Below are 25149 nucleotides of genomic sequence, written 5' to 3'. Positions count from 1 at the left end.
AGAGGTGAGCCCCTCTCTGACCCAGGAAGCCTCCTTTTAAGCATCCATTAAGAAGCCAAGCCCTTCCTCCAGTCAATCTGCCTTGGTCCAGGCCTCGGAGGTGGAGAAGATCTGCTGGACCTGATCCCATTCCCCACCACCACTCCCCTCTCCTTTTGTGTCGTGTCTTCTTAGATTGTAAGCCTGAGGGCAGGGAACCATAAAAGATTTTATGTACAGCGCTGTGTAAATTTACAGCGCTTTATAAATAAAGGTTAATAATAATAATAATAATTTGTGTAAGGCAAATAAGGAAGGAAGAGAACATGATGGAAACTGGCAGCAGACAATACCACACTACACTGTTATAATGCTATTATTCCACTTTCACTGTTTTGGTTGCCTCTGTGGCATTCTGGGGTTTGTAGTCTAGTGGGGCCTAAAAGCTCTCTGACTGAAAAGTCTAAATGCATTTCCCTAAATTGCAAATTCAGGAGGCAGATGTAGCAGTAGTAGAATAACAGCACTATAACAGTGTAATGTATGAACTATATAAAGAAAGTAGGAAAGTGATATTCTCGAGAGGCGGGATAATAAATTATTATTATTATTATTATTATTATTATTATTATTATCATCATCTCTTTCACACACTCGAATAATACAGTTGGCCCTCTTTATCCACGGATTTTTTTATCCATGGAGTCACACATCCATGGCTTGAAAATATTTTAAAAAGTATAAATTTCAAATAACAAATTTTAATTTTCCATTTTATATAAGGGACCCCATTTTGCTATGCCATTATATTTAATGGGACTTGAACATCCACGGATTTTGTTATCCGCGGGGGAACCTGGAACCAAACCTCAGCCGATAACAGGAACCCACTGTATAAGAATTTGAAGGCACCAAATCAAATGGATAGGCACAGATTCAAGGATGAAAAAGGGAAGAATCCCCCCCACACACACACACACAATTGATACTAGCTTGGGCAGCTTCTACATTGCAGAATTGATGCAGTTTGACACTGCTTTAACTGCCATGGCTCAATGCTATGGAATTCTGGAATTTGTCATTTGGTGAGATATTTAGCCTTTTCTGTCGGAAACTCTGTTGCTACAACAAACTACAGTTCCATAGCATTGGACCATGGCAGTTAATGCGGTGTGAAACTGGATTATTTCTGCAGTGCAGATGCAGCCCAAGTCTCTACCCTGAATGAGAGGCTGTACCTTCCAAAATATTCTGTGAGCAGCCTGAGAGAAAATAACAAAACATCTTAGGAAAATTTAGAGATTAACAAGTTTTATTCCATATAAACATTTGCAGACTCCAGTCCACCCATTAGATGCACCTTAAGAGAACTTAGAGCAAGAACCTAGAATCAAAATATTGTGGCAGACAGGCAACTGATTTAGATGGCTTTTTTAAAAAAAGAGGAGGAAGTTACATAGCACAGTTTTAGATATTAGTTCCATACTGCAACAGCATACACCTGAAAGCCAGATGTTGGACAACATTTTAACATCTTGCTTCGAGTTTCCAAAAGCACTGAATAAATAAATAAATAGTGTCAGAAATTTGGCGGCTAATTTGCCAGCTTCTGCTCCTGTGCATTCAAAAGCAATGCTTAGCTTGATCTGCCGATATTAGGCTTTGTTTTCTCTCCACACTATTAAAATGTGAAGATCTGGTGCTGTAAAATGCATAAATGTAGACCAGACTGGAGGGGGGTGGTAACAATTATTTCTTCTGTGTTACCATACTTAAGATATTTTTGTCTGTTCCAAGATTGTAATTCTTATGTTTAAATGCCTCCATCATTATAGGAAATGGTTTTGCCATTGCTGCTGCTTTTATTTTTAATCTTTACTGTATTGAAAAGTACAGAAAACATTACTCTGGAGAAGGTGGTCATTTTCATTCTTTGGGAACATCCTGTTCCAATTTCTCTGAGCATCCCATACATCCAATGTGGCAAATTCATTCTCCAACTATGGAACCTTATGCAACCACAATATCCCAAGGTCGGCAGAAATACAAATATTCAGGGGGAGATTTGCTAATCCCAACAGCCGAAGCATGTTCTGGCCACTGAATGCTGGTTAACTGTTTGGCAGGAATGGAAAGTAATAGGATATTTTGGGGAAAAGTGGCTGGCAGGCAGAACAGAAGTATCTTCTTCTCTTGCATTTCATACCTTCCAACTGGTAGGACAGCACTAGTTAAATGTTCTGCCATTCCACCTTCTCAACTACTATGGAGTTTATCAGACAAGGGAAATTTGGAAGTATAATCCAATGGCAATCCGAATGCAATCACGGGGTTTCACGTTATTGCACGATAGACTACCACACACAATTTTGGGCAATGGGAAATCAGTCTGAACCCAATAATGGGGTTTCACGTTATCGCGTGATAGACTACCACATGCAATTTCGAGCAATGGCAAGCTATTTTCAGGCAATGAGAAGTCAGTTCGAATGCAATTCGAATTCAAGTAAATTCACTGAACTAGCGAATTCACGTGAATCCGTTCTGGCTCCACTTTCTTTTCATTCCAAATTAAGAGAAATTCCTCCTGTGTGAATGTCCTGGTTTCTCTTCCCTTCTCTATGGAACTGGGTATGTTTAGCCTGGAGAAGTAACAGTTAAGAGGTGATATGACAGCCCTGTTTAAGTATTTGAAGGGGTGTCATATTGAGGATGGAGCAAACTTGTTTTCTTCTTCTCCAAAGGATGGAACCTGGAGCAATGGATGCAAGCTACAGGAAAGGGGATTCCAGCTCAACATTAGTAGGAACTTCCTGGCAGCATGAGCTGTTTGACAATGGAACACACTTCCTCAGAGAGTTGCGGAGTCTCCTTCTTTGGAGGTCTTTAAACAGCAGCTGTTGGGGGTGCTTTCATTGTGTATTCCTGTATGTCAGGGGATTGGACATGATGGCCCTTGGAATCTCTTCCATCTCTATGATTTCATGGTTCATCTTAATTTATAGTGAGAGTTCATGCTTCCTCTCTCCTTGCTATGGAAGGTTTTGCCCATTACATTCTGTGGGTTATATTTCTGTAAGCCTGAGAGGTGATCTCTTAGGTAGAAATGTTGTTCTTTACTTCTCATGCTTCTGGGCTTCCTCCCAAACACTCACTGCTGCCTGAGGCATCCATTTATTATTGTGGCATGCATTTATTATTGATTGCATTTAATGTACCCAAGCTCCATCCTCTCCATACCTTTAGATCTATAACACTTAAAAGAATATAATTAAAAACACATACACACAAAAATGGTCTTGTATAATTGGTTATATTTTTAAAAAGCAGCTGCAGTAAAGGCATAGAGAGAACAGATTGTCTGCTGTCCCAAAATCACTTCCAAAATAGTGATTTTGGAGTGAAAGTCCACAGCCCCACCCACTGGCAGATAGTGGCTTCCAGGTCAGTGAGGCTGTTGTTGTTGTTGTTGTTGTTGTTGTTGTTGTTAACTGTTATCAAGACAAACTCTTGTCATAACAACCCTGTGAATGAGACACCTAAAAAAAAAACCCTGTGCTCAACTATTCTGCTCAGGTCCTGCAGACTCAGGCCTAAGGTCTCCCTGGTTGAGTCTATCTACAGTCGGTCCTCTATATCCACAGATTTTTTTATCCACGGATTCAAGCATCCTTGGCTTCAAAATATTTTTAAAATATATCAATCCCAAAAGCTAACCTTGATTTTGCCATTTTATATAAGGGGTACCATTTTACTATAGCACTTAGCAATAGCACTGTGATGTCCTGTCTTTATCTTAACTCAATAACTAGACTTCATAGATGAACCAGAAAGAGTTTATTGGAATAGATCAGCACAGGGAGACATTGTCTGTTCAGACTGAGGATCTTACAGCAAAACCGATAGTATAACTCCTCCCAGTCACACATTCCATTCCTATACCAACCAGCCTTGGGTACCCATCTCTACCTCCTCCCCTGCACTCCCAAGTCTGGAGATCCTTCACCACCTGCATGGCACTAACTATCAATACACTAACATTCTATACTAATATGGCAGAGTGACCCAAAACAGGGGACCCTGACAAGCAGTTACATTTCTATACTACTTTATAGTGCTAAGCACTCTCTGAGTGGTTTACAATGTGTTAGCCAGTTGCCCCCAACAAGCTGGGTACTCATTTTACCAACCTGAGAAAGGATGGAAGGCTGAGTCAACCTGGAGTCCTGTGGGTTTGAATTCACAACGTTTTGGCTGCATTTAACCACTGTGCCATCAGGTCTCCATACTATGCCATTATATTTAATGGGACTTGAGCACCCACAGATTTTGGTATACAAACAGCAGCAGATACCAAGGGCCCACTGTATCTGGAATATGGTCTTCCTCTCTTTCTATGTCTTCCAACTTTCCTCTATACTAGTAAGTCATACCTTCTCATGATGCGGCCAAAATACGACAACCTCAGTTTGATCATTTTGGCTTCCAGGGAGAGCTCAGGCATGATCTGTTCTAGGACCCATTTGTTTGTCTTTTTGGCAATCTGTGGTATCCTCAGCACTCTTCTCAGTGAGGCAGTTTATCCTAAACTCTGGGTCAAAACCTAGGGGCTATTCCAGATGCTGAACCTATTTTGGGGATAAGATTTAGCACCTTGGATAGCTCTTTAGAGTTCAGGCTTAAACCCAGAGCACATTTGCCACCCAACTGACAAGTAAGTCACCAGCCACCCCTGGCTTCCTCTAATGGGTTAATATTTCCACTGCTAGTGTTAACATATGTTCTTTCTGACATGATTTATATAGAAGTAATATATGGGCTAAAAATGTTTCCATCTCTGATCTGAGCCCTTTATTCCTTTTAGTTCTGAAGACGAGAACTTGAAAGTCCCACCTGTTCCCAAGAGTAGGATGTCAATGGGCTTGGCAGAATCCTAAATTTGTTGAGTTTTTTTAAAAAGATAATTCAAGGTATGGTGAACCGCTCTGTGGAATTGGGACCAATTTTCCCCCAAATATTCTGCGGTGGTATGTTCCACTCAGCACTTTAGGCTCCCAAATAAAAGCCTTCGGGGAGGTGTTTGGAGTTTCAAGGGGTGATAAAAAACCAGATCCTCAGAACAAGGCATAGGCAAATCCCCTCTGAACAAATCTTGCCAAGAAAACTCCATCATAGGGTCAACTTTGTGATAGGGTCACCCATGTCTTGAAGGCACACAATAATGATGACAACAGGCAAAAGGACTAAATGTACACTGTAGTATTTTAGACATATTGTGAGAAGACAGGACCCATTGGAAAAGATAGCAAAGCTTGGTAAGACAGAAGGGAGTCGGAAAAGAAGAAGACTACATTCCAGATAGATAGGCTCAGTCAAGTAAGCCATGGGCCTAAATCTGCAAGATCTAAGCAGGACTGTTGATAACAGCAACAGTTGGAGTCTCTCATTCATAGGCTCACCTTAAGCTGAAGTCAACTTGATGGCACTTAATAACAACCAAGAGGGAAATCAAGTGGGAAAGAGAATGGAATACAATAGCATGGAGGAAGGCATGTCTAGCTGACTGAGGCACTAAAAAGGACCACTTCGTACTGCAACATTTTGTTATAATATGAATCCCAAGTGTTATAAATCCCTACTAGCTCTCTTCCCTTAGTTTTAATGCTAGTGCAGGGAGGCTGTCAAATATGTTCCTTCAAGTTGTTTCTGACTTATGGCAATCCTCTCATGGGGTTTTCTTGACAAGTTTCTTCAGAGAGGTTTGTCATTGCCATCCTCTGAGGCTGAGAGAGTGTGACTTGTCCAAGCTCACCCAGTGGGATTACATGGCCGTGCCAGGATTTGAACCCTGGCTCAAACCACCACATTAAGCTGGCTCTCCCAGGGGCCATACCAGCTGCTAAAGATGTATGTGTGCTTGTATACAACTGTGACTTAAAAGCCACCTGTCGACTTGTGGTGAATGACATAGGGAACATGCTTTACTCTTACATTTCATCTTTCATAAGGAATACTTTTACTCTTAGGCAAGGGATGCTCAGAGGTGGTTTTGCCACTTCCTTCCTCTGAAGTAGAGCCTAAAATGGCCCAAAGCAGGACATCAAAAGTGGCTGAAAATCCCCTTCTCCTTTTGAAATGAAAGAGTGGTTTTTTAATGTTAGACCAGGCAAGGGGGGCTGGAGCCTCTTTGGAAGGTGAGCTGCAGCCCCTGGGGATTTTGGAAAAGGCAGTCCGCCTCTTCTTGGGTGGAAGAGAAAGGACTCCGGAGGGGCTTCCCTTTGTCCACCTCCTTGCTAGACAAAGTATTGGTTATGAACTTGCCTTGCAAGTCGTTTCTGACTCACGGCGACCCTAAACAGAACCTACCATGGGGTTTTCTTGGCAAGATTTGCTGAGAGGAGGTTTGCCATCGTCGCCTTCCCTTGAGGCTGAGAGAGTGTGACTTGCCCAAGGTTGCACAGTGGGTTTCATGGCCCAGCTGGGAATCAAATCCTGGTCTCCAAAGTCGTAGTCTAACGCTCAAACCACAAGGGTCCAAAACACACTGCGGCTCAGTGCTAGAGAATCCTGGGAACTGTAGTTTTGTGAGGCATTTAGGCTTCTCTGTCAGAGAGAGCTCTGGTGCCACAATAAACTACAATTCCCAGGATTCCCTAGCACTGAGCCAGGGCCGTTAAAGCATCCTCAAAGTGGATTATGTCTCGCTGGCTCTGCTGATAAATTACAGGAGCATAATGACAGGCTGTAATGGTCAGATATAAGGACCTTCCTAGCTGCATCTCCAGCTGTTGAAAATGGCATCTTGAACAGCTGGGAACAAACGCAGCAGGTGAGCGATGCTGACCCCTGGCGGCAGCTCAGAGGCAGGCAGTGGCAGGAAAGGCTTTGTGTTGGCGAAAGCCCTCTGCAACCCTCGTGTTGTTCAACAGCAGTGCTATTGTGCAAATGGACACACACTTGGATTTGCAGCCAGATACACAGATAGCTTTCTCTGGCTCTACTCCATACACTTCTATGCCACCAGCCTCTGAAGATGCCTTTCTTTCAGCGAGGGCGAGGAGGACATCTGGCCACCCGAAAACAGGTCACTCTGGCTGCATCCGCACTGCAGAAATAAATACAGATTGACACCGCTTTAACTGCCATGGCTCAGTGCTATGGAATTCTGGGAGTTTTGTGAGGCATTTGTGAGGCCTTCTCTGTCAGAAAGAGAGCTCTGGTGCCACAACAAACTACAAATCCCAGCATTCAACAGTTTGGAGCCATGGCAGTCAAAGCGGTGTCAAACTGGAACATTTCTGCAGTGCGGACGCAGCCTTCACGCAACCTTTAAAAAAAATTGTGAGGACCATTATGTCGTCATCACGTTCGGGCTACTCTGATTGGACGAAAGCGACCGGGCCGGGTTGAATGAAAGCCACGCCCACCACTCCTTTCCATATTCGGCTCAGTGTCGCGTGCCACCCCTCTGCCTAATCTGATTGGCTGCTGCTGGGCAGGGGGCGGGCCGAGGCGGTTTCCTAGGCGACGGAGGAGGCTAAATGCTTTGCAGAGGGCTAGGCCTCACCTTTTAAACTCCAGGTATGTCCAGGGAAGAGGAGGGGTTGCTAGGCAACAGGTTTTAAGTTCTCTCCCCTCAGAGGCCTTGATTGCTTTCCTTACTGACCCCCCAGTTTTTCCTTTCCTAAACAGCAGGGTTCCTGGGGTGCATCTACACTGCAGAAATAACGCAGTTTGATCCCATTTTTAAATGCCATGGCTCCATCCTGCACAGAATCCTGGGATTTGTAGTTTGACCAGGTCCCTAGCCTTCTCTGCAAAAGAGCTGGTGATGCCTCACAAAACCCTGGGATTTGTAGTTTGAGAGGGTCTTTAGCCTTGGGATCTGGAGTTGGACAAAGCCTTTACCCTTCTCTGGCCAAAGAGGGCTGGTGCCTCACAAAATCCCTGGGATTTGTAGTTCGAGAAGGTCTTTAGCCTTCTCTACAGATCCCTAGGTTTTGTGAGGAACCAGTCCGCTTTTGGCAGAGAAGGCTAGAGATCTTGTCAAACTACAAATCCCAGGATTCTGTGCAAGGTGGAGCCATCATGGCAGTTAAAGCGGGATCAAAGTGCATTGTTTTTGCAATGTAGAGGAGGAACCCTTTCCTTTTTCTCCTCCTTTTGATTGTTTTGGGTGTTGGCCTGGGATGCTGGGAGCTGTAGTACAAAACAAGGGCTTTCCCACCTCACACAGGGGGCATTCCTCCCTTTCCCTTCCCACAGGTGGACAGGTGTCCCTGCCGCAAAGGAGGACGAGGCCCCACAAAATGTAGGACGTTCAAGGGAAAACAAGCAGGGACACGACCAAATAAGAGCTGAAAGACACTGCTTCTCGATCATGCTCAGAATGGAGGACATTTTGAAATTCCTCCTGGTGAGAAGAAGAACCAAGGAATAGAAGACATGTCCTGGAAAAGGAGGACACTTTTTCAAAGTGCTTGCAGTTTGGTTCCGCTTTAAGTGCTGCAACTCCATTGTATGGATTCCTGGGATGTGTAGCTTCACAAGGTCTTTTGCCTTCTTCTTCTTCTCTGCCAAAGGGTGCTTGGGGCGTCGCAAAACTACAGATCCCAGGAATCCGTAGGATGGAGCTCCTACAGCACTTAAAGCACATACATGCAGGCTGCGTCTGCACTGCAGAAATAATCCAGGTTGACACCACTTTTAACTGGCATGGTTCAAAGCTATGGATTTCTGGGAACTGTAGCTTTGTGAGACATTTACCCTTCCTTGTCAGAAAGTTCAAACAAACTACACCTCCCAGAATCCCATAAGAATGAGCCATGAGCCAGTGTCAACCTGGATTATTTTTGCAATGTGGACACAGTCAAAATGGTGTCAAACTGCATTATTTCCTTCAGTGTAGATGCACCCAGAGTCTCTTAACTGGGATTAATCAATTTAGTTGCTTTTTCCTGTTTGGAATTGGGGGTAATAGTGGTCAGGGATAGATTTATTGCTGCTTTGTTGCATGCCATTTCTCTTTTGGAAGGGGGTGCATTCCAGGATTTTTAAACGTTGATTCGCCAACCCTTCACAGACTGAATAATCCAAAAAATAATGAACCTCTCATGGAGGAAAAGTGGCAGAAGAGCATGGAATGAATCACGGTTCTAGTCTTTGTGAGTGATTCTGACCATAGAACCGCTGTCTTTTGTTTTGGAACAAAGCTTTCTTTTGGACTGGAAGTTCGTAGAGGAATGCAGAGATAATGAAGTTCTTGCCAGGTCTGTCTTCAGTTCTCATACACTGCAGATATGGGTACATTCCTCCCTCCACATTGGCCTAGGTCCTCTGGCTGCCTAAAGAATGTATTTGAGGTGGAAAAAGTGTTTGTTTTACCCAGTCTGATAAATTGCTTTCCTGCTTCATTGCTTGAGTCTAGCCCAAATTTATCCAGTAATGTTTGGTTCTGCTCCGTTGGTTATCAGCATTCCTTTTCCAATGTGTGATCAGTTTCTTCCTGGTTAGTTTTTTGTGGGTTTTTTTGGGCTATGTGGCCATGTTCCAGAAAAGTTTCTTCCTGACGTTTCGCCAGCATCTGTGGCTGGCATCTTCAGAGAATGCTTTGCCTGGAAAAAGTTGGGTGTATATACTGTATACTGTGTGAGCCTGGGAATGCAGGAGTGATTTGCATGTGTCTTGTTCTGTGCTCCCAGGCTCACACAGTATATATACACCCAATTTTTCCAGGCAAAGCATTCTCTGAAGATGCTCATAGCCACAGATGCTGGCGAAACATCAGAAAGAAACTCTGCTAGAACATGGCCACATAGCCTGAAAAACCCACAAAAAACTATGGATGCCGGCCATGAAAGCCTTCGACTTTACATTCTTCCTGGTTGCCATGTAGAATCTTTTGATTTCTGCCTCTGTAGTTGGAGCATAAACTTGCATCACAGTTATATTAATAGTTTTCCCCTGGAGTCTTATTGATGTTATTTGATCAGATTTAACTTTGTATCCCCTGACTGCTTTTGTGACATCTCTCCTCACTATTAATGCCACCCCACCCTATTTCTTATTAGATTTGAACAGAACACTGTATAATCATCTGATTGAAAATACCTCAGTCCTGTCCACTTTATCCCACTTACCCCAATAAACCAAGAGTGCAGGTAGCTATATTACAAAGCCTCACACAATACACTATAGTGCAAGAGGGTAACTCCCAACTATATATATTGTTACTGGGAAAATTCACTGATATATGGGGATTATAGCTGCCCGGTACTCTGATCCTCTGATTCTACTGTAATACTACATATCAAGTAACTATCTTCTCAGCCTCTGTTCTGTGATATGGACAACGAATCAGTGCGTGTGTCTAGGGCTGCTGCCATACTGCAGAATTAATGCAATTTGACACCTCTTCCATTGTCATGGCTCCATCCTATGGGATCCTGGGATTTGTAGTTTGCTGTGGCACTAGATCTCTCTGACAGAGAAGGCTAAATGTCTCACAAAACTATGACTCCCAGAATTCCATAGCATTGAGCCAGGGCCGTTAAAGTGGTGTGAAATTGCATTAATGCTGCAGTGTAGATGCAGTGCCAGGCTGTGTGTGGATTAGGAATCACTCCCTCCTTGGAATGTGACAGTGGGGATCCTGGATTGATAATTTAACAATCTAAAATGACATGGGGGGGTGGGGGGTGGTTTTTCTTTTGGTTAAGTCTCTTGTGTTTTTGAAACAGGGCTGGACAAAGTGCAACCCCAGCCTTCTGCAGCTACAGTGTTTAGACTCATATTCTCAATTGACTCCAAATTTAGAGGCATTGAAATCATGTGTTGCATTTGCTAACAAGGAATTCTATTTCCATTCTTCTTTCTAGTTCTTAGACTAGGCCTGTTAAGCTGAAATGCTCAGAAAATGATCCAAACTGATACTCAAAACCAAGTGGCTTCTGATGAAATTGTTAAAGAGCTGGTAGGTCTTCGTACATCTCTAAAACCATCTTAATTAGCCCAGATACCTGGTAACATATGTATTCACAAAGGGAACCATCTTCAGAAATATTGAATCAATGAATCTTGCAAATTGTAGGCTAGCCTTTGGCCTGATCTACACTGCAGAAATAATGCAGTTTCACTCCACTTTAACTGTCAGGGTCAGTACTATGCAATTCTGGGACTTGTAGTTTTGTGAGATATTTAGCCTCCTCTTTCCAAGAGATGGTACTAAAACAAACTAGAAATCCCAACCATAGCAGTCAAAGCAGTATCAAGCGGCATTGTTTTTGCATTGCAGATAAACTCTCTCTCAACCTTTTTTTTATGCTGTATGAACTTTTGAAATATTTTCAGGACTTGGGGAAACCTTGCACAAAAATGATTATATCTACTGCTCAAAAAATGTTTCTTTAAAAAATAATTCTGTCTCTCATGTAGAATTCTGTAATTCTGTAAATGTAAATTTACAGCGCTTTATAAATAAAGGATAATAATAATAATAATAATAATAATAATAATAATAATAGAATTCTTCCTGTGGAATTGTTATTTTTATTTTATTTTATTTTATTTTAATTATATGGTGCCTTTCTCCCAGAGTGGGACCAAAGGCAGCTCCTAGCCAGAGTTAGTTTAAAAAGTGGGTCTCTGGGGCTTCAGAGAACCCTGAGATGAGAAACCCTGTTCCATACTAGTAAATTCTAATCTCCACATAGAGATTTTTCCTACTAGTGAGAGCATGTCTCTTTCCCTTCCACATTTCATTTATCATTCTGTGTCTGAACCTGACAGATTCTCCCTCTTGCTAACAGCTGTTGAGTGACCTGTGTATGTGTGTGTAGGGGAACCTGGTATTCATTTGTTGTTAGATGCCCTAAGGTTGATCTCTACTCATGCTGACCCTGGGGATGAGCTATCTCCAAGAGCCCTTGTCCTCTACTTAGGTCTTGCAGATTGAGAGTCGCGACCTCTCTAATCGAGCCTAACTATCTGACATACTGTCTTCCTTTCTTTTTACTGCCTTCGACCTTTCCTAGCATTATTGCCTTTTCTAATGAGTCTTGCCTTCTCATGAGGTGGCCAAAGTACAACAGCCGCAGTTTGATCATCTTGGCTTCCATGGAGATTTCTGGGTTGATCTGTTCACAGACCCATTTGTGTTTTTGGCCATCCATGGTATTCTCAGCACTTTTCTCCAGCATCACATCTCAAATGAGTCGACTTTCTTCACTCTCCAATTCTCTGCTTTCTGCCTGCTTTCTTCACTCTCCAACTCTCACATCTGTACATGCTGATGAGGAATACAATGGACTAGGCAATCCTCACCTTAGTGCTCAGTTGTGTATCTTTGATGTTATTGTTGTGTGCATTCAAGTCATTTCCGACTTAGAATCATAGAATCGTAGAGTTGGAAGAGACCGCGAGAGCCATCCAGTCCAACCCCCTGCCATGCAGGAAATCCAAATCAAAGCATCCCCGACAGATGGCCATCTAGCCTCTGCTTAAAGACCTCCGAGGAAAGAGACTCCACTACACTCCTAGGGAGTGTGTTCCACTGTCGAACAGCCCTTACTGTCAGGAAGTTCTTCCTAATGTTGAGGTGGAATCTCTTTTCCTGTAGCTTGCATCCATTGTTCCAGATCCTGTTCTCTGGAGCAGCAGAAAACAAGCTAGCCCCCTTCTCAATATGACATCCTTTCAAATATTTAAACAGGGCTATCATACCACCTCTTAACCTTCTCTTCTCCAGGCTAAACATCCCCAGTTCCCTGAGTCGTTCCTCATAGGGCATGGTTTCCAGACCCTTCACCATTTTAGTCGCCCTCCTCTGGACACGCTCCAGTTTCTCAATGTCCTTTTTGAATTGTGGTGCCCAGAACTGGACACAATATTCCAGGTGGGGCCTGACCAGAGCAGAATACAGTGGCACAATTACTTCTCTTGATCTAGACACTATACTTTTATTGATGTAGCTTAAAATTGCATTGGCCTTTTTAGCTGCCGCATCGCACTGTTGACTCATGTTCAACTTGTGGTCCACTTGGACTCCCAGATCCCTTTCACATGTAGTTTCATTCAGCCAGGTGTCCCCCATCCTATATCTGTGCATTTTATTTTTCCGCCCTAAGTGCAGTACCTTACATTTCTCTGTGTTGAATTTCATTTTGTTGGCTTTGACCCAGCTTTCTAGTCTATTCAGGTCATTTTGAATGTCGATCCTGTCCTCTGCAGTATTTATTAGCTATTCCTCCTAATTTGGTGTCATCTGCAAATTTGATAAGTATGCTCCCAATTCTGTCATCCAGGTCATTGATAAAGATGTTGAATAACACTGGGCCCAGGACAGAGCCCTGTGGGACCCCACTGGTCACTTCTCTCCAGGCTGAAAAAGAGCCATTGTTGAGCACCCTTTGGGTTCAGCCAGTCAACCAATTACAGATCCATTTAACAGTTACTTTGTCTAGCCCACATTTTACAAGCTTGTTTGCAAGAATGTCATTGGAAACCTTGTCAAAGGCCTTACTGAAATCAAGATATACTATATCCACAGCATTCCCTTCATCTACCAAGCTGGTAATTTTATCAAAGAAAGAGATCAGATTTGTCTGGCATGACTTGTTTCTCTGAAACCCATGTTGACTTTTTGTGATTATGGCATTGCCTTCTAGATGTTCACAGACTCTCTGTTTAATGATCTGCTCCAGAATCTTTCCTGGTATTGATGTCAGACTAACTGGACGATAATTGTTTGGATTCTCTTTCTTTCCCTTTTTGAAGATGGGGACAACATTTGCCCTCCTCCAGTCTGCTGGGACTTCTCCTGTTCTCCAGGAGTTTTCAAAGATTATTGCCAATGGCTCCGATATTACATTTGCCAGTTCTTTTAGTACCCTTGGATGTAGTTCATCTGGTCCTGGAGACTTATATTCATTTAGATTAACAAGGTATTCCTCTACTATCTCTTTACTTATTCTGTGCTGAAATTCCCCTATTCTCTGCTCCATTATCCTCAGGTTGAGCACCCTTTGCCTTTTGTGAGAAGACGGAGGCAGAGAAGGTGTTGAGGAATTCTGCCTTTTCTCTGTCTTCTGTTAGCATTTTGCCATCTTCTCCCAGGAGTGGCCCTACCATTTCCTCCTTCTTCCTTTTGCTGCAGACATATCCAAAAAAGCCCTTTTTATTCTTTTTAACCTCTCTAGCAAGCTTGAGTTCATTCTGCAGCTTAGCTTTTCTGACTTTACCCCTACATATGCCTGCTATTTCTTTGAATTCCTTTTTCGTGATTTCCCCCTTTTTCCATTTCTTATACATGTTCCGTTTAAAACTTAGCTCAGTTGAAAGTTCCTTAGTCATCCATCCTGGTTTCTTGAGACACCTCCCATTTTTCTTTCTTGGGAGCATACTTATGGCAACCGTGAGGCAAATCTATCATGGGGTTTTCTTGGCAAGTTTCTTTAGAAGGGATTTGCCATTGATATCCTCTGAGGCTGAGAGAGTATGACATCTTTAAAGTCACCCAGTTGGTATACATGGCTGAGCTGGAATTTGAACCCTGGTCTCCAGATTGAAGTCCAGCACTCAAACTATTATACCATGCTGGCTCTCTGTATCTCTCCTGTATAGTTTTACTCTTTATGATCTGGTCTAGCTTTTTCATTGCTGCCCTTCCCATTCCTAATCTTCTTATTTCTTGACTGCAGTCTCTTTTCCGATCAATGTTTGATTCAAAGTATGGAATTTGTTGCAATCTGGTATTTGTTCCTATCCAATTACTAACCAGTGGTGACCCAGCTTAGCTTCCAAGATTAGATGGGATGTGGTGCCTTTAGGGTCCTACTTCCATGAATTTGTCAACCAGAAGAAGCAAGGTTGGTTTCTTCCCAGGATCTTGGGCTCTTTATTTCTGATATTAAATACCCAGCAGGTGGCAGCACAGGCCTAGAAATTGTACTCTGAATATTGTGTGAAGCAGAGCTTTGAAGGCTGTTCCCACTTCCCAGTTGCTTTAAAGAAGTCTTGACATATAACTCCTTGGGTTTTGCTAGTTGTCACTTCTACTGTAGGATTTCCTTCTATAAACTAGAATAGAGAGTGAACTGATGGAGTGGGGCTGGCTGACTATGGGTTCCTCCAAATGGGGCAAATAAATGCGTAAGGAGACTGTGGAATTTGTTCCTATAGTTCTCACTCTTGCTAAAAGTATTCAAACATTTCTGTCATTCCAGGCTGTGATACTTTCAGACAATTCCTGGCACCAGATGCCATAATTTATTCCCCCCTTCTGAGACGTATTGAAAGAAGAAAAAGTATCCTTAACTCCATTCTCTTTTCTTAACTCTGTTTTTAGAGTTACAGTGCATCAGTGGATCAGTGAAATAGCACTTTTGTACTGTAGCACTATAACTCTACATTTTTTAAAACCAAATAGGAGAAAATTTGCCATTCAAACCACAGGATTTGAAGGCAAAATATGCCTGAGGTTATTTTTGATTTAAAAAAAAATATTTGGAAGAGCCCTATTGCAGTTTCAGGAAGCTGCTACATTCCTTTAAAAGAATGGAAAGAGTGGGTGTGGAGGCAACACAACCAGCAAAACCCATGAAGCTATATTCCAACACAACTAAATACCATACAGTCAGAGCTTTTCAGGACTGGGAGGTTGCAAAGCATGCCCTTTTTGTATTAATAGGTCTACCATCTTGGCAAACATCCTCCAGAACAGAAGAATTTGGGGTTTATTAGTTGTTGAGTGTTGTTGCTGTTCTTGTTGCTTTTAAATAATTATAGTGTGCTTGTGTTTTTCTTTTCTTCCAGTGCACCTGTAATGGACTGTCTTATGAGAGAATTGAGCAAGAGGGATCGTCAGTGAAAAGCCTAGAGATGTTTTTCTCAGGCTACCCAAAAATAGTAGGCTTGTCATATTTTCCCAGTTTAACAAGGCTGACTCTTGTTAGGCAGAACATCCAAGAGATCTCTGACCTGGAGAACTGCCCGCTACTGAAAGAGCTATGGGTGGCAGAGTGCTGCTTGACAGTAAGTCAGGGTACTATCGTTCATTTTGTTCCATTGCACAAAATAAAGCAGGATGGCATGAATTATTCTTCTTTAATGTCATATCCTCCTTAAAGCAGGAGTTGGCAATTGTGACCCCACAGGTGTTTTAGGACTGAGGTGCAATGACCCTTCAACATTGGTGATGTTGACTAGGACTGATGGGAATTGCAGTCCAGCATCTGGGGCTATAGAACAGCATCTGCTCTATGGCCTGGTTAAGTGGTACAAATTGGGCCAGGGGTGTATGCCCTTTTTTAGCAAAGGAAAGAGGAATCAGCCAGAAGTGAGAATGCAGTCCATTTCTTGTTCATGAAATTCCTGTCATAGTTCAGCCTCGCTCATCCACCTGCTGCTCTTTCCTGTCTCTAGTTTTAGATTCATCTTTATTCACAGAGGAAAGCACCTTGAAAAGGGATGTTGTAGAAATAGAACAGCAGGCAGGAAAATTAAGCTTGTGTTTGCATTCAAATGGTCAGTCACAAAACAAAACATGTGAAATGTAAAATATATCTATGAGGGCAGTCACATGCCAGGTCAACAGATGTATTTCACTACACATGGTAACCACTGTTTCCAAGTTCATGCCAAGTGATTGTCTAGTTTGAAAAATGATAACCCTCAAAAGCTGGCAGTCCTCCAGAAGTAGGTGCTGGGGAAAGTTGTTGTATGTTCTTGGCTGAGATGAGAGAGAGTTACTGAAGAGTACAGCCAAGTATATTGCTGCCAATTGAGGATAACAGTTCATGGTTCTTTGGAAATGCACTACATGAAAAATTATGCCACAATAATTCTGTTAGCCCCAGAGGTGATGCAAAACCCTTTGTTTCAGCAGACAATGTTGACATACAGTGTTTTTAAGCAGAGACTGGATGGCCATCTGCAGGGAATGCTTTGGTTGTGAGTTCCTGGCAAGGGGTTGAACAGGATGGCCCTTGTGGTGTCTTCCAACTCTATGGAGCGTTACTTTACAGCGGTCTGCCGGCACTGCTGTTTGCTCCGCGAGGGAGCCGCAGCAGCCAAACCGCGCCACTCCCTCGCGGAGCAAAAAAGAAGCTCCAAAACGGACCTTCTTCCTGTGGTGCGGTTATGACGTATACGTATTGACTACGTACTAGGGTTAGGGGGGTGCAGAAGCACCGCCCCTTCCTAACCCTAATACGTAGTCAATACGTATTTTATGGCGGTTTGTAACCCGCCCAAGATTCTATGCTTTAATACCTTCTGAAAATCTGGATTCCAGTCACAGCTGAGCCAAGATGAGAAAAATGGGAAACCTAGTAATCTGCTAAACATAAACTTATGAACATAATTAGATGAAGGTTTTAAAGCAGGGATGGGAAACTGCAGCCCTTCAGATGTTTTTGGACAGCAGCTCCTATAATCCCTTACCATTGGCTATACTAGTTAGATTTGTTAGTCCCAAAACCTCTGGATGGCCACAATTGCCTATGCTTGTTTTGCAAGTGTGAACATTTTCTCAAAATAAAAGTAATTTCCTATAAATTAATCGAGTTCCTTCTGGTCTTGCCTTCGGTGAACAAAGTACCTCTGGCCAAGATGGTATATCAAGGAATTGGAGCATGTTTATGTTCATAGCGTTAGATGGCGTTTGTACAAGATCACCTTACTAGTGAAGTGTGTCATTGCACATGGAGAGGGACATGTCTGTTTGGTTGAGTAATGTGTATTTGCTTCCTTGCGCAATGGCACCACATGGGGACCTCCATTTCCATAACCTTGAACTGAATAAATCAAAAACAAATACAGTAGAGTCTCTATTATCCAGCCTTCGATTATCCAACATTCCGGATTATCCAACGTCGCTGCTCAGTGATTTCTTTACATTTTCAGAGGACTGAACTGTTTATACAGTACATATTGTACATCACAATGTTGATCAGTGATTTCTTTACATTTTTAAAGGACTGTTTATACATTACAATGTTATTCCTATAATGTTGCTGCAACGTTACTTTTACTGTTACTGCAATAAAACTTAAATACGTTTGCAATTCATAGTGATTTCAAGGCTTTTCTTGGACCCTCCGGATTATCCAACATTTTCGGCTATCCAACTATCAGCCCGCCTGTTTATATCGGATAATCGAGACTCTACTGTATGTCCAATTGCATTCTGCAGAGAAAGTTATGTGTGCTTACAACAGCAACAGAATTCCAGCTTTTAGAGAAGTGTAATCATGTTATGCTTTTGAAGGAAGTACTTTCCCAAGATCCACCAGGAATAGGAGCTGGCAGTATCAAGTTACCTTCAGTTGTTTCTGGGCCAGAGATTAGTGGAAATTGTTTTTCTTTTCAGAGCAATTCATCTCAAGAGTGCACTTTCTTGGTTGGCAGATTTAAAATGATGCACATTTCCTTCTTTGCAGAAAATTGATGGTTTGGAAAAATGCGTTCTTCTGCAAAAGCTTTATCTCTATTGCAACATGATTTCATCTATTGGAAATCTGGAGAAATTAACAAAGCTGGAGGTTATTTGGCTTAATGGAAACCAGATTAAAGAAATAGAGGTAAGGGTGTTTTTGTTTCGTATTGATTCTGGTCTTTTACTTCTCTTTGGAAAGAGTGAAGGAGAGGAATGCCTTGGGCACTCTACTTTCTGATGGTTCAGTGTATGCTAATTTTGTTTCATGCACAAAATTATTTAAAACATTATGTAAAAAATTACCTTCAAACTGTATGTATAAGGCGTATATAAAACATAAATAACTGTCATGTTTAGACTTAGGTGCCATCTCCAAGGTATCTCATTATGTATATGCAAATATTCAAAACTCAAAAAAACTCAGAAATCCAAAACATTTCCTGTCCCAAGCATGTTGGATAAGGTAGACTCAACTTGTAGTAACTTTAGACACCATTAGTTCCAACAATACTACTGTAATCCTAAAACTTAATGTAAAAACTTAATGCAAATTTGTTTGGCTTTGACCTGCCCACTTCAACAGAGACTGGGGCTGCATATGCACTGGGGAAATAATTTGGTTTGACACCACTTTAACTGCCATGGCTTAATGCTGTGGAATTCTGGGAACTGTAATTTGTAGTGACAGCAGACCTTTTGCTACAAACTGCAGTTCCCATGATTCCATAGCACTGAGCCATGGCAGTTAAAGTGGTGTTAAACTGGCTTATTTCTGCAGTGCAGATGCAGCCCTGGACAGTTAAGAACACTGTTAGGGTACATCTACACTGTGGAAATAATGCAGTTTGACATCACTTTAAGTGCTATAGCTCTATGCTGTGGAATCCTGGAATTTGTAGTTTTACAAGGTCTTCAGCGTTCTCCGCCAAAGAGCGCTGGTGCCTCATAAAACTAAAAATCCCGAGATTCTGTAGGATGGACCCATAAGAGTTAAAGTGGTGAAAAACTGCATTATTTTTACAGAGTAGATGCATCCTAAGTCTTAATTTCAAGTAAGCTTCTATAAGGTTCCACTTATTTATTTATTTATTTATAGTGTTTACTCCCGAATCAGCAGTACCTTCAGAAGTTTGCAAATTATAAAAATAAAAAAATGAATACAACCACCAATTTTACAATAAATGCAATTTGCATAGTGAAAATGCCTTAGATTTTTACAATGAAAAGAAAGAAATAAGTGGCAACAATTATTAAATGTATATTGTAATGGAGGAAAAAGAACTAGAGTAAATAAGCAATTTTGGTATAGATCCCAGGGAAAAGGAGGGTTAGGCCTCCCTAATATAAAGGGATATTATGAGGCCAATCAATTAAGATATGTAATAGAAGGTATTTTAGGTACATCAGATCTGGTTAGAAATATGAAAAGAAGAAATACATATGAAAATAGGGAATATTTTCTTTAAAGAATTTAGTAGAAAAGAAATTAAAGAAATTGAAAACCCACTTATGAAAAATATATTAGAAATATGGAATAAATATAAAAAAGAATTATTGAATAAAAATTAATAGATAGTACCAATAATAATGGTAAAGTCATTCTCAAAGGATGTAAGAAATTTATTAGATAAGGAATTAAAGAAAAGGAAGATAGATGAAATAGAAAATTGGATAGAATTAAAAATAGGAAGAGAAAATATAAAAGAGAAATTTAGGGGAATAAAAATGTCATGGTTTCATTATATGCAAATAGAACAATGGTTCAAAAATTGGAATATAGAAAAGAAAAGATATACACAATTTGAACTAATAATTCAGAAAGGAAAACAACTAGAGGAAAATGAAAGTATGAAAGGAATAACTAGCAAAACGTATAAAATATTAAGGGAGAATAAAAGAAAAGAAATAAACCAAAATATTTGGAAAGAGATATGGGAAGAAGAATTAGGATGTAAATTTTGTGAAAATGAATGGAATAAAATTTGGGAACAAAGACATTTGAAAAATCTATTGGTACGAATTAAGGAAAATTATTATAAGCTGATCTGGAATTGGTACTTGACACCAGTGAGATTACATAATATAGATAAGAATAATTCAAAATATTGTTCGAGAGGATTTAATGAAGTAGGATTATATATATATATATGTGGTGGCAATGTAAATATGTAAAAAAAACCAGGAAACAGTAATATTAGAAATAGTAGATGTTATGGATATAAGAATAGATAGAAAGCCAAATATAGTATAGTGGACCCTTGCTTTATGCGGGGGATCCGTTCCGTGTAAGCTCAAAGCCGTGTATAGTGCGGGCGCACTGTATTGTTATCACTGTATAATGATGTAGAATGGAAAAAAGAAGAAAGAAATCTTGTAACAAATTTGCTTACAGCAGCGAGATTAATTATAGCGAGAAGTTGGAAATCAAAAAATTAATGTGGAACTGGAAGACTGGTATAAAGAAGTCTGGCAAATAGTGATTAATGATAAATTAACATGTAAATTGAAAGTGAAGAAAGGATTATGGAAAAGAAATGATTTTGATGAACTCTCAAAATCTTCTTTGGATGAACTATCTACACTTCTGAACTGTTGCAAACCTGCAACCTGTTCTCTTGATCCAATTCTTTAGCTCCCTCCTTTCTGCCCTCGCTTCTCCATATCTTCAATCTCTCTCTCTCTACAGGCTCCTTCCCATCGGACTTCAAACATGCTCTCATTTCCCCAATTCTGAAAAAACCTTCTCTTGACCCCTCCTCTTTGTCTAGCTATCGTCCAATTTCTCTTCTTCCATTTCTTTGTAAGGTTTTGGAACGGGTTGTTTATTCTTGCTGTCTCGAGTTTCTTGAAGCCACCTCCATCCTCGATCCTTTTCAGTCTGGTTTCCGCCCAAGGCATTGCACAGAGACAGCTCTCACTAAGATCTCGAATGACCTTTTACAGGCCAAGGCTAATGGCCTTTACTCTGTTCTCATCCTTCTCGATTTGTCTGCAGCCTTTGACACCGTTAATCACTGTCTCCTAATTGACATACTCTCTGACCTTGGGTTCTCAGACTCTGTTCTTGACTGGTTTAGATCTTACTTGTCTGGCAGATCTTTTGCAGTAGTTGCAGGGGGCCAGACTTCTTCTCCTGTTCCCTTATCTGTTGGAGTTCCCCAGGGCTCTGTTCTGGGTCCCCTTCTGTTTTCTCTCTACACACTGTCCTTAGGAAAACTCATTAGCTCTCTTGACTTTTCCTACCATCTGTATGCCGATGACACCCAGCTGTATCTTTCCGCCCCTGACCTTTCTCCAAGGCTTGAACAGCAAGTCTCGTCTTGCCTCACAGCCGTCTCGCAGTGGATGCGCCATCGGCGTTTGAAGCTCAACATGTCCAAGATGGAGCTTCTTGTCTTTCCTCCTAAGTCCACCCTTCAACACTCCTTTTCTGTCTCTGTGGACAACATTTCTATTCAACCTGTCCAGCAAGCCCGCAGTCTTGGTTTTATCTTTGATTCTTTTCTGTCGTGTGTCCCTCAGATCCAGACCACAGCCAAGGCTTGTAGATTCTTTTTATACAACATTGCCAAAATCCAACCATATCTCTCCGCCTCTACTGCCAAGATCCTGGTCCATGCCCTAGTGGTCTCACAACTGGATTACTGTAACGTCCTCTTGGCTGGGCTTCCTCTTTCTCACCTCCGTCCTTTAATTTCTGTCCAGCATTCAGCTGCTCGCATTATCACATCCGCCCACCACTCTGACCACATCTCTCCTGTGTTGGCATCCCTTCACTGGCTCCCCCTCCCTTTCCTCATTCAGTACAAGCTCCTGCTCTCGACGTTTAAAGCCCTCCATGGGCTGGCCTGTCCTTACTTATCAGACCTTATTTCTCCTCACCTTCCCACTAGGGCCCTCCGTTCTGGTAGTCAAGCTCTGCTGTCCCAGCCCAGGATTTCCTCTGCCCCATCTCGCATTCGCCCATTTTCACTCGCTGCCCCTCACTCCTGGAACCTTCTTCCCCCCCGAACAAGAGCCATCACTTCTTTAACCAGCTTCAAAACGGAGTTGAAAACCATCCTGTTCAGGGCAGCGTGCCCAGGCATTGCATAATTGTCACTTGCTATTTGATGTTCTTTTGTTGCCAGTTTTATTGAATCATTTCCTGTATTGCTATGTACTTTATATGTATTATCCTACTAGAGAGGCCCCTTCCCCACCACCACTCCCTTTGTGTCGTGTCTTTTTAGATTGTAAGCCTGAGGGCAGGGAACTGTCCAACTAAAAAGATTGTATGTGCAACGCTGTGTAAATTTACAGCGCTTTATAAATAAAGGTTAATAATAATAATAATAATAATAATAATAATAATAATAATAATTTGATGAAATATGGGGGGGGAATTATTGAAAAAGTATTAAGAAAAGAAGATGGAAAATTACCTTCATGAGATGAATGAAAATTTTGGTTGGCGTATATGGATGGGAATGGCTCTGGGGAAGGGTGATATTTAGTATAAAATAAGTAGTGTTAAAGCATATATTTGTATGAAGAAAGCGTAATAATTTGCATTGTAAAATTTAAAAATATCAATAAAAAAAGAAAAGGAAGAAATCAGCTGAAGCACACCAAGAACTGGATGCTTGCTGGGGCAGGAAGATTTAGCTTGGTGTTTAAGTGAGGAAGATCTCTCTTGGGAAAGCATTCCACAAGTGGAACAGCACTATTTAGCATTTGTTTTCTGCACCACAGATTAGCATATGTCATCTTGCAGGAATAAGCTTTTGTTTATTAAAGATATACAGTATTTATGATCCCAGAACCAGTTTTTTAAAATCACCTTTACAGGGGCTGAACACACTGCAGAAGCTGAAGGACCTCAATCTGGCAGGGAATCTCATTAGTAAAATAGGTAGGTGATGTTGCAGTGTGCCATTCCATTTCTGTGCAAACTATTTAAAACTATTGTGGAAAGTATGTCCATTTTCAAAGCTGAAAAAGTAAAACTATTGCTCTCAAGGTCTATTGCAGTAAGGACAAGAAGAAGCTGGAGTCTCTCCACAGGCCTAGCCTGGGCAATGCACTTGCTTTCACTGCTCAGGGATAAGCTGGTATGTTTTAGTTTAGTGTATATAGGTCATAAAGGGCTATGTAACATTCTGGTTTAAAAAGAAACAACACCCTAAAAGGATATGAAAGCAGGTGAACAAGGAGCAGTTAATGGACAAGGGAAAGAAAAGGCAGTATGCCTTTCTCTTCTTGGTGCATTCCAAGACCCCATATCCCACATGTTGAGTACTCATACCAAGGATCAGGGTGCCTTTATATATGGGTCTGTATTGCTCCGTGTACTCATGGGACAGTTCTCTTCATCAAGCTCTGTAATTCACAGTGAAGCAAACAGGATAGAAGAGAAGAAGTACTATCTGTTCCGCTTTTTGAACTGCCCAGTCTTTGATTAGTTGCTTCCTTTGCACTGCATATGGAACATCCCCCTCTTTGCTCCCATTAGAAGTACAGAAAGTCAGGTTTATGGTCTTCAAGAAGAAATATATTTCTGAATATGAGTAGTATCCCGAATATTCGTTGCAGAAGAACACAACAGCAGAAGAGCTGTTACCATCACTTTTTATATACTGTATTTCTTTTCCAGCTTCCCTTCAGTAAAAGTCAAGGCAGCATACATGGGTCCCCCGCTCCTTTCCCCCCCCCCTCAAAACCAGCAGCATCACTAGAGAGGTACAGCCTGCACATGGTGACACCCCAGAAGAGGAGTGACACCTGGTCGGGCCCTCCTCCCACTGCAGGATGAAGAGTGCCAAATACACCCCTTCAAGCTTGAGCATGATGGTGGAGGCCTCCCCACAAGGAGACCTCTACTGCCTTAGTGGACAGGCCCAAGTGCACCCCATCAAGCTTTGCCATGGAAGCAGAAGCTTCCTCATGAGGAAACCTCTGCCGCCATGGTGAAGGATAGGGCTGACCATGCCCTTTCAGCCGCCATCACTCCCCTGGCAGCCTCGCCAGCACCATGGGACACCAGGAGAAGCGTGCTAATGCTCAGAACAACCCTGTGAGGGAGGCCAGGCTGAGAAAGACTGGCTTAAGGTCACCTGGTCAGTTTCATGGATGACTGGGGAATGTGAACTTAGCTCTCTCAGGTCCCAGTTGAATACATTTAACTTCTATATCACACTGGCTCTCAGTGGCCTACTTTTGGTCATCACACAGGCACCTGATCCATCTTTGCTGTGGGTGGGTGGGTCTGGATACTGGACTAGATAGGTCTTTGGTCCGATCCCGCAGGGCCCTTATTCATTTTTGACAACCAGATGCAGCATGGAAGACCCATGCAAGCCGTTAGATTCACCTGTGTCCACACAATATTTTTCCAGAGGTATTGTGTTGTTGGGTCTGGAGTGATTCTCCTATACCATTATATTGAAGTTGTTTGTAAGCTGTTGAGATAGAACAATGGAGCAAGTACGCAGACAATGCATATTATACCTCATTATTTCTCTCCACTTGAATTTTAGGATGTCGCTTAAACTCCAGTAGAAAAATAGAAAAATTAAACCTGTCTGGGAATCAAATCTCTTCTTTCAAGGTATTGTATATACTCATATATAAGTCTGGAAATTTTAGTCAAAAAATTGACCCAAAAAAATTGAGACGTACCCATGCATCAATGTAAGAACCATCCCCTGGTGAAAGGCAAGAGTGTAATTTGTCCTGGAAGCACTGACCCTCTTCTA

General features: G+C 41.7%; 1 protein-coding gene across 1 annotated transcript in view; it reads left to right on the top strand.

Moving 5' to 3' along the window:
- Window positions 1-18434: 18434 nt before the first annotated feature.
- LRRC9 (leucine rich repeat containing 9) overlaps window positions 18435-25149 on the top strand; it is a 94866-nt gene continuing 88151 nt past the window's right edge. Inside the window, exons 1-3 of the mRNA XM_089522792.1 lie at window positions 18435-18557; window positions 23243-23306; window positions 24931-25001. Coding sequence (XP_089378918.1) covers window positions 18474-18557; window positions 23243-23306; window positions 24931-25001 — 219 coding nt within the window. The 5' untranslated portion in view covers window positions 18435-18473. The remainder of the gene's footprint in view (window positions 18558-23242; window positions 23307-24930; window positions 25002-25149) is intronic.

Source organism: Sceloporus occidentalis, unplaced genomic scaffold (assembly GCF_023333645.1).
Source record: "Sceloporus occidentalis isolate IW3139 unplaced genomic scaffold, rSceOcc1.0.p SCAF_4, whole genome shotgun sequence".
Lineage (NCBI taxonomy): Eukaryota > Metazoa > Chordata > Lepidosauria > Squamata > Phrynosomatidae > Sceloporus > Sceloporus occidentalis.
Note: the sequence above shows the minus strand (reverse complement) of the source record. Positions and strands in the feature narration are given on the sequence as shown.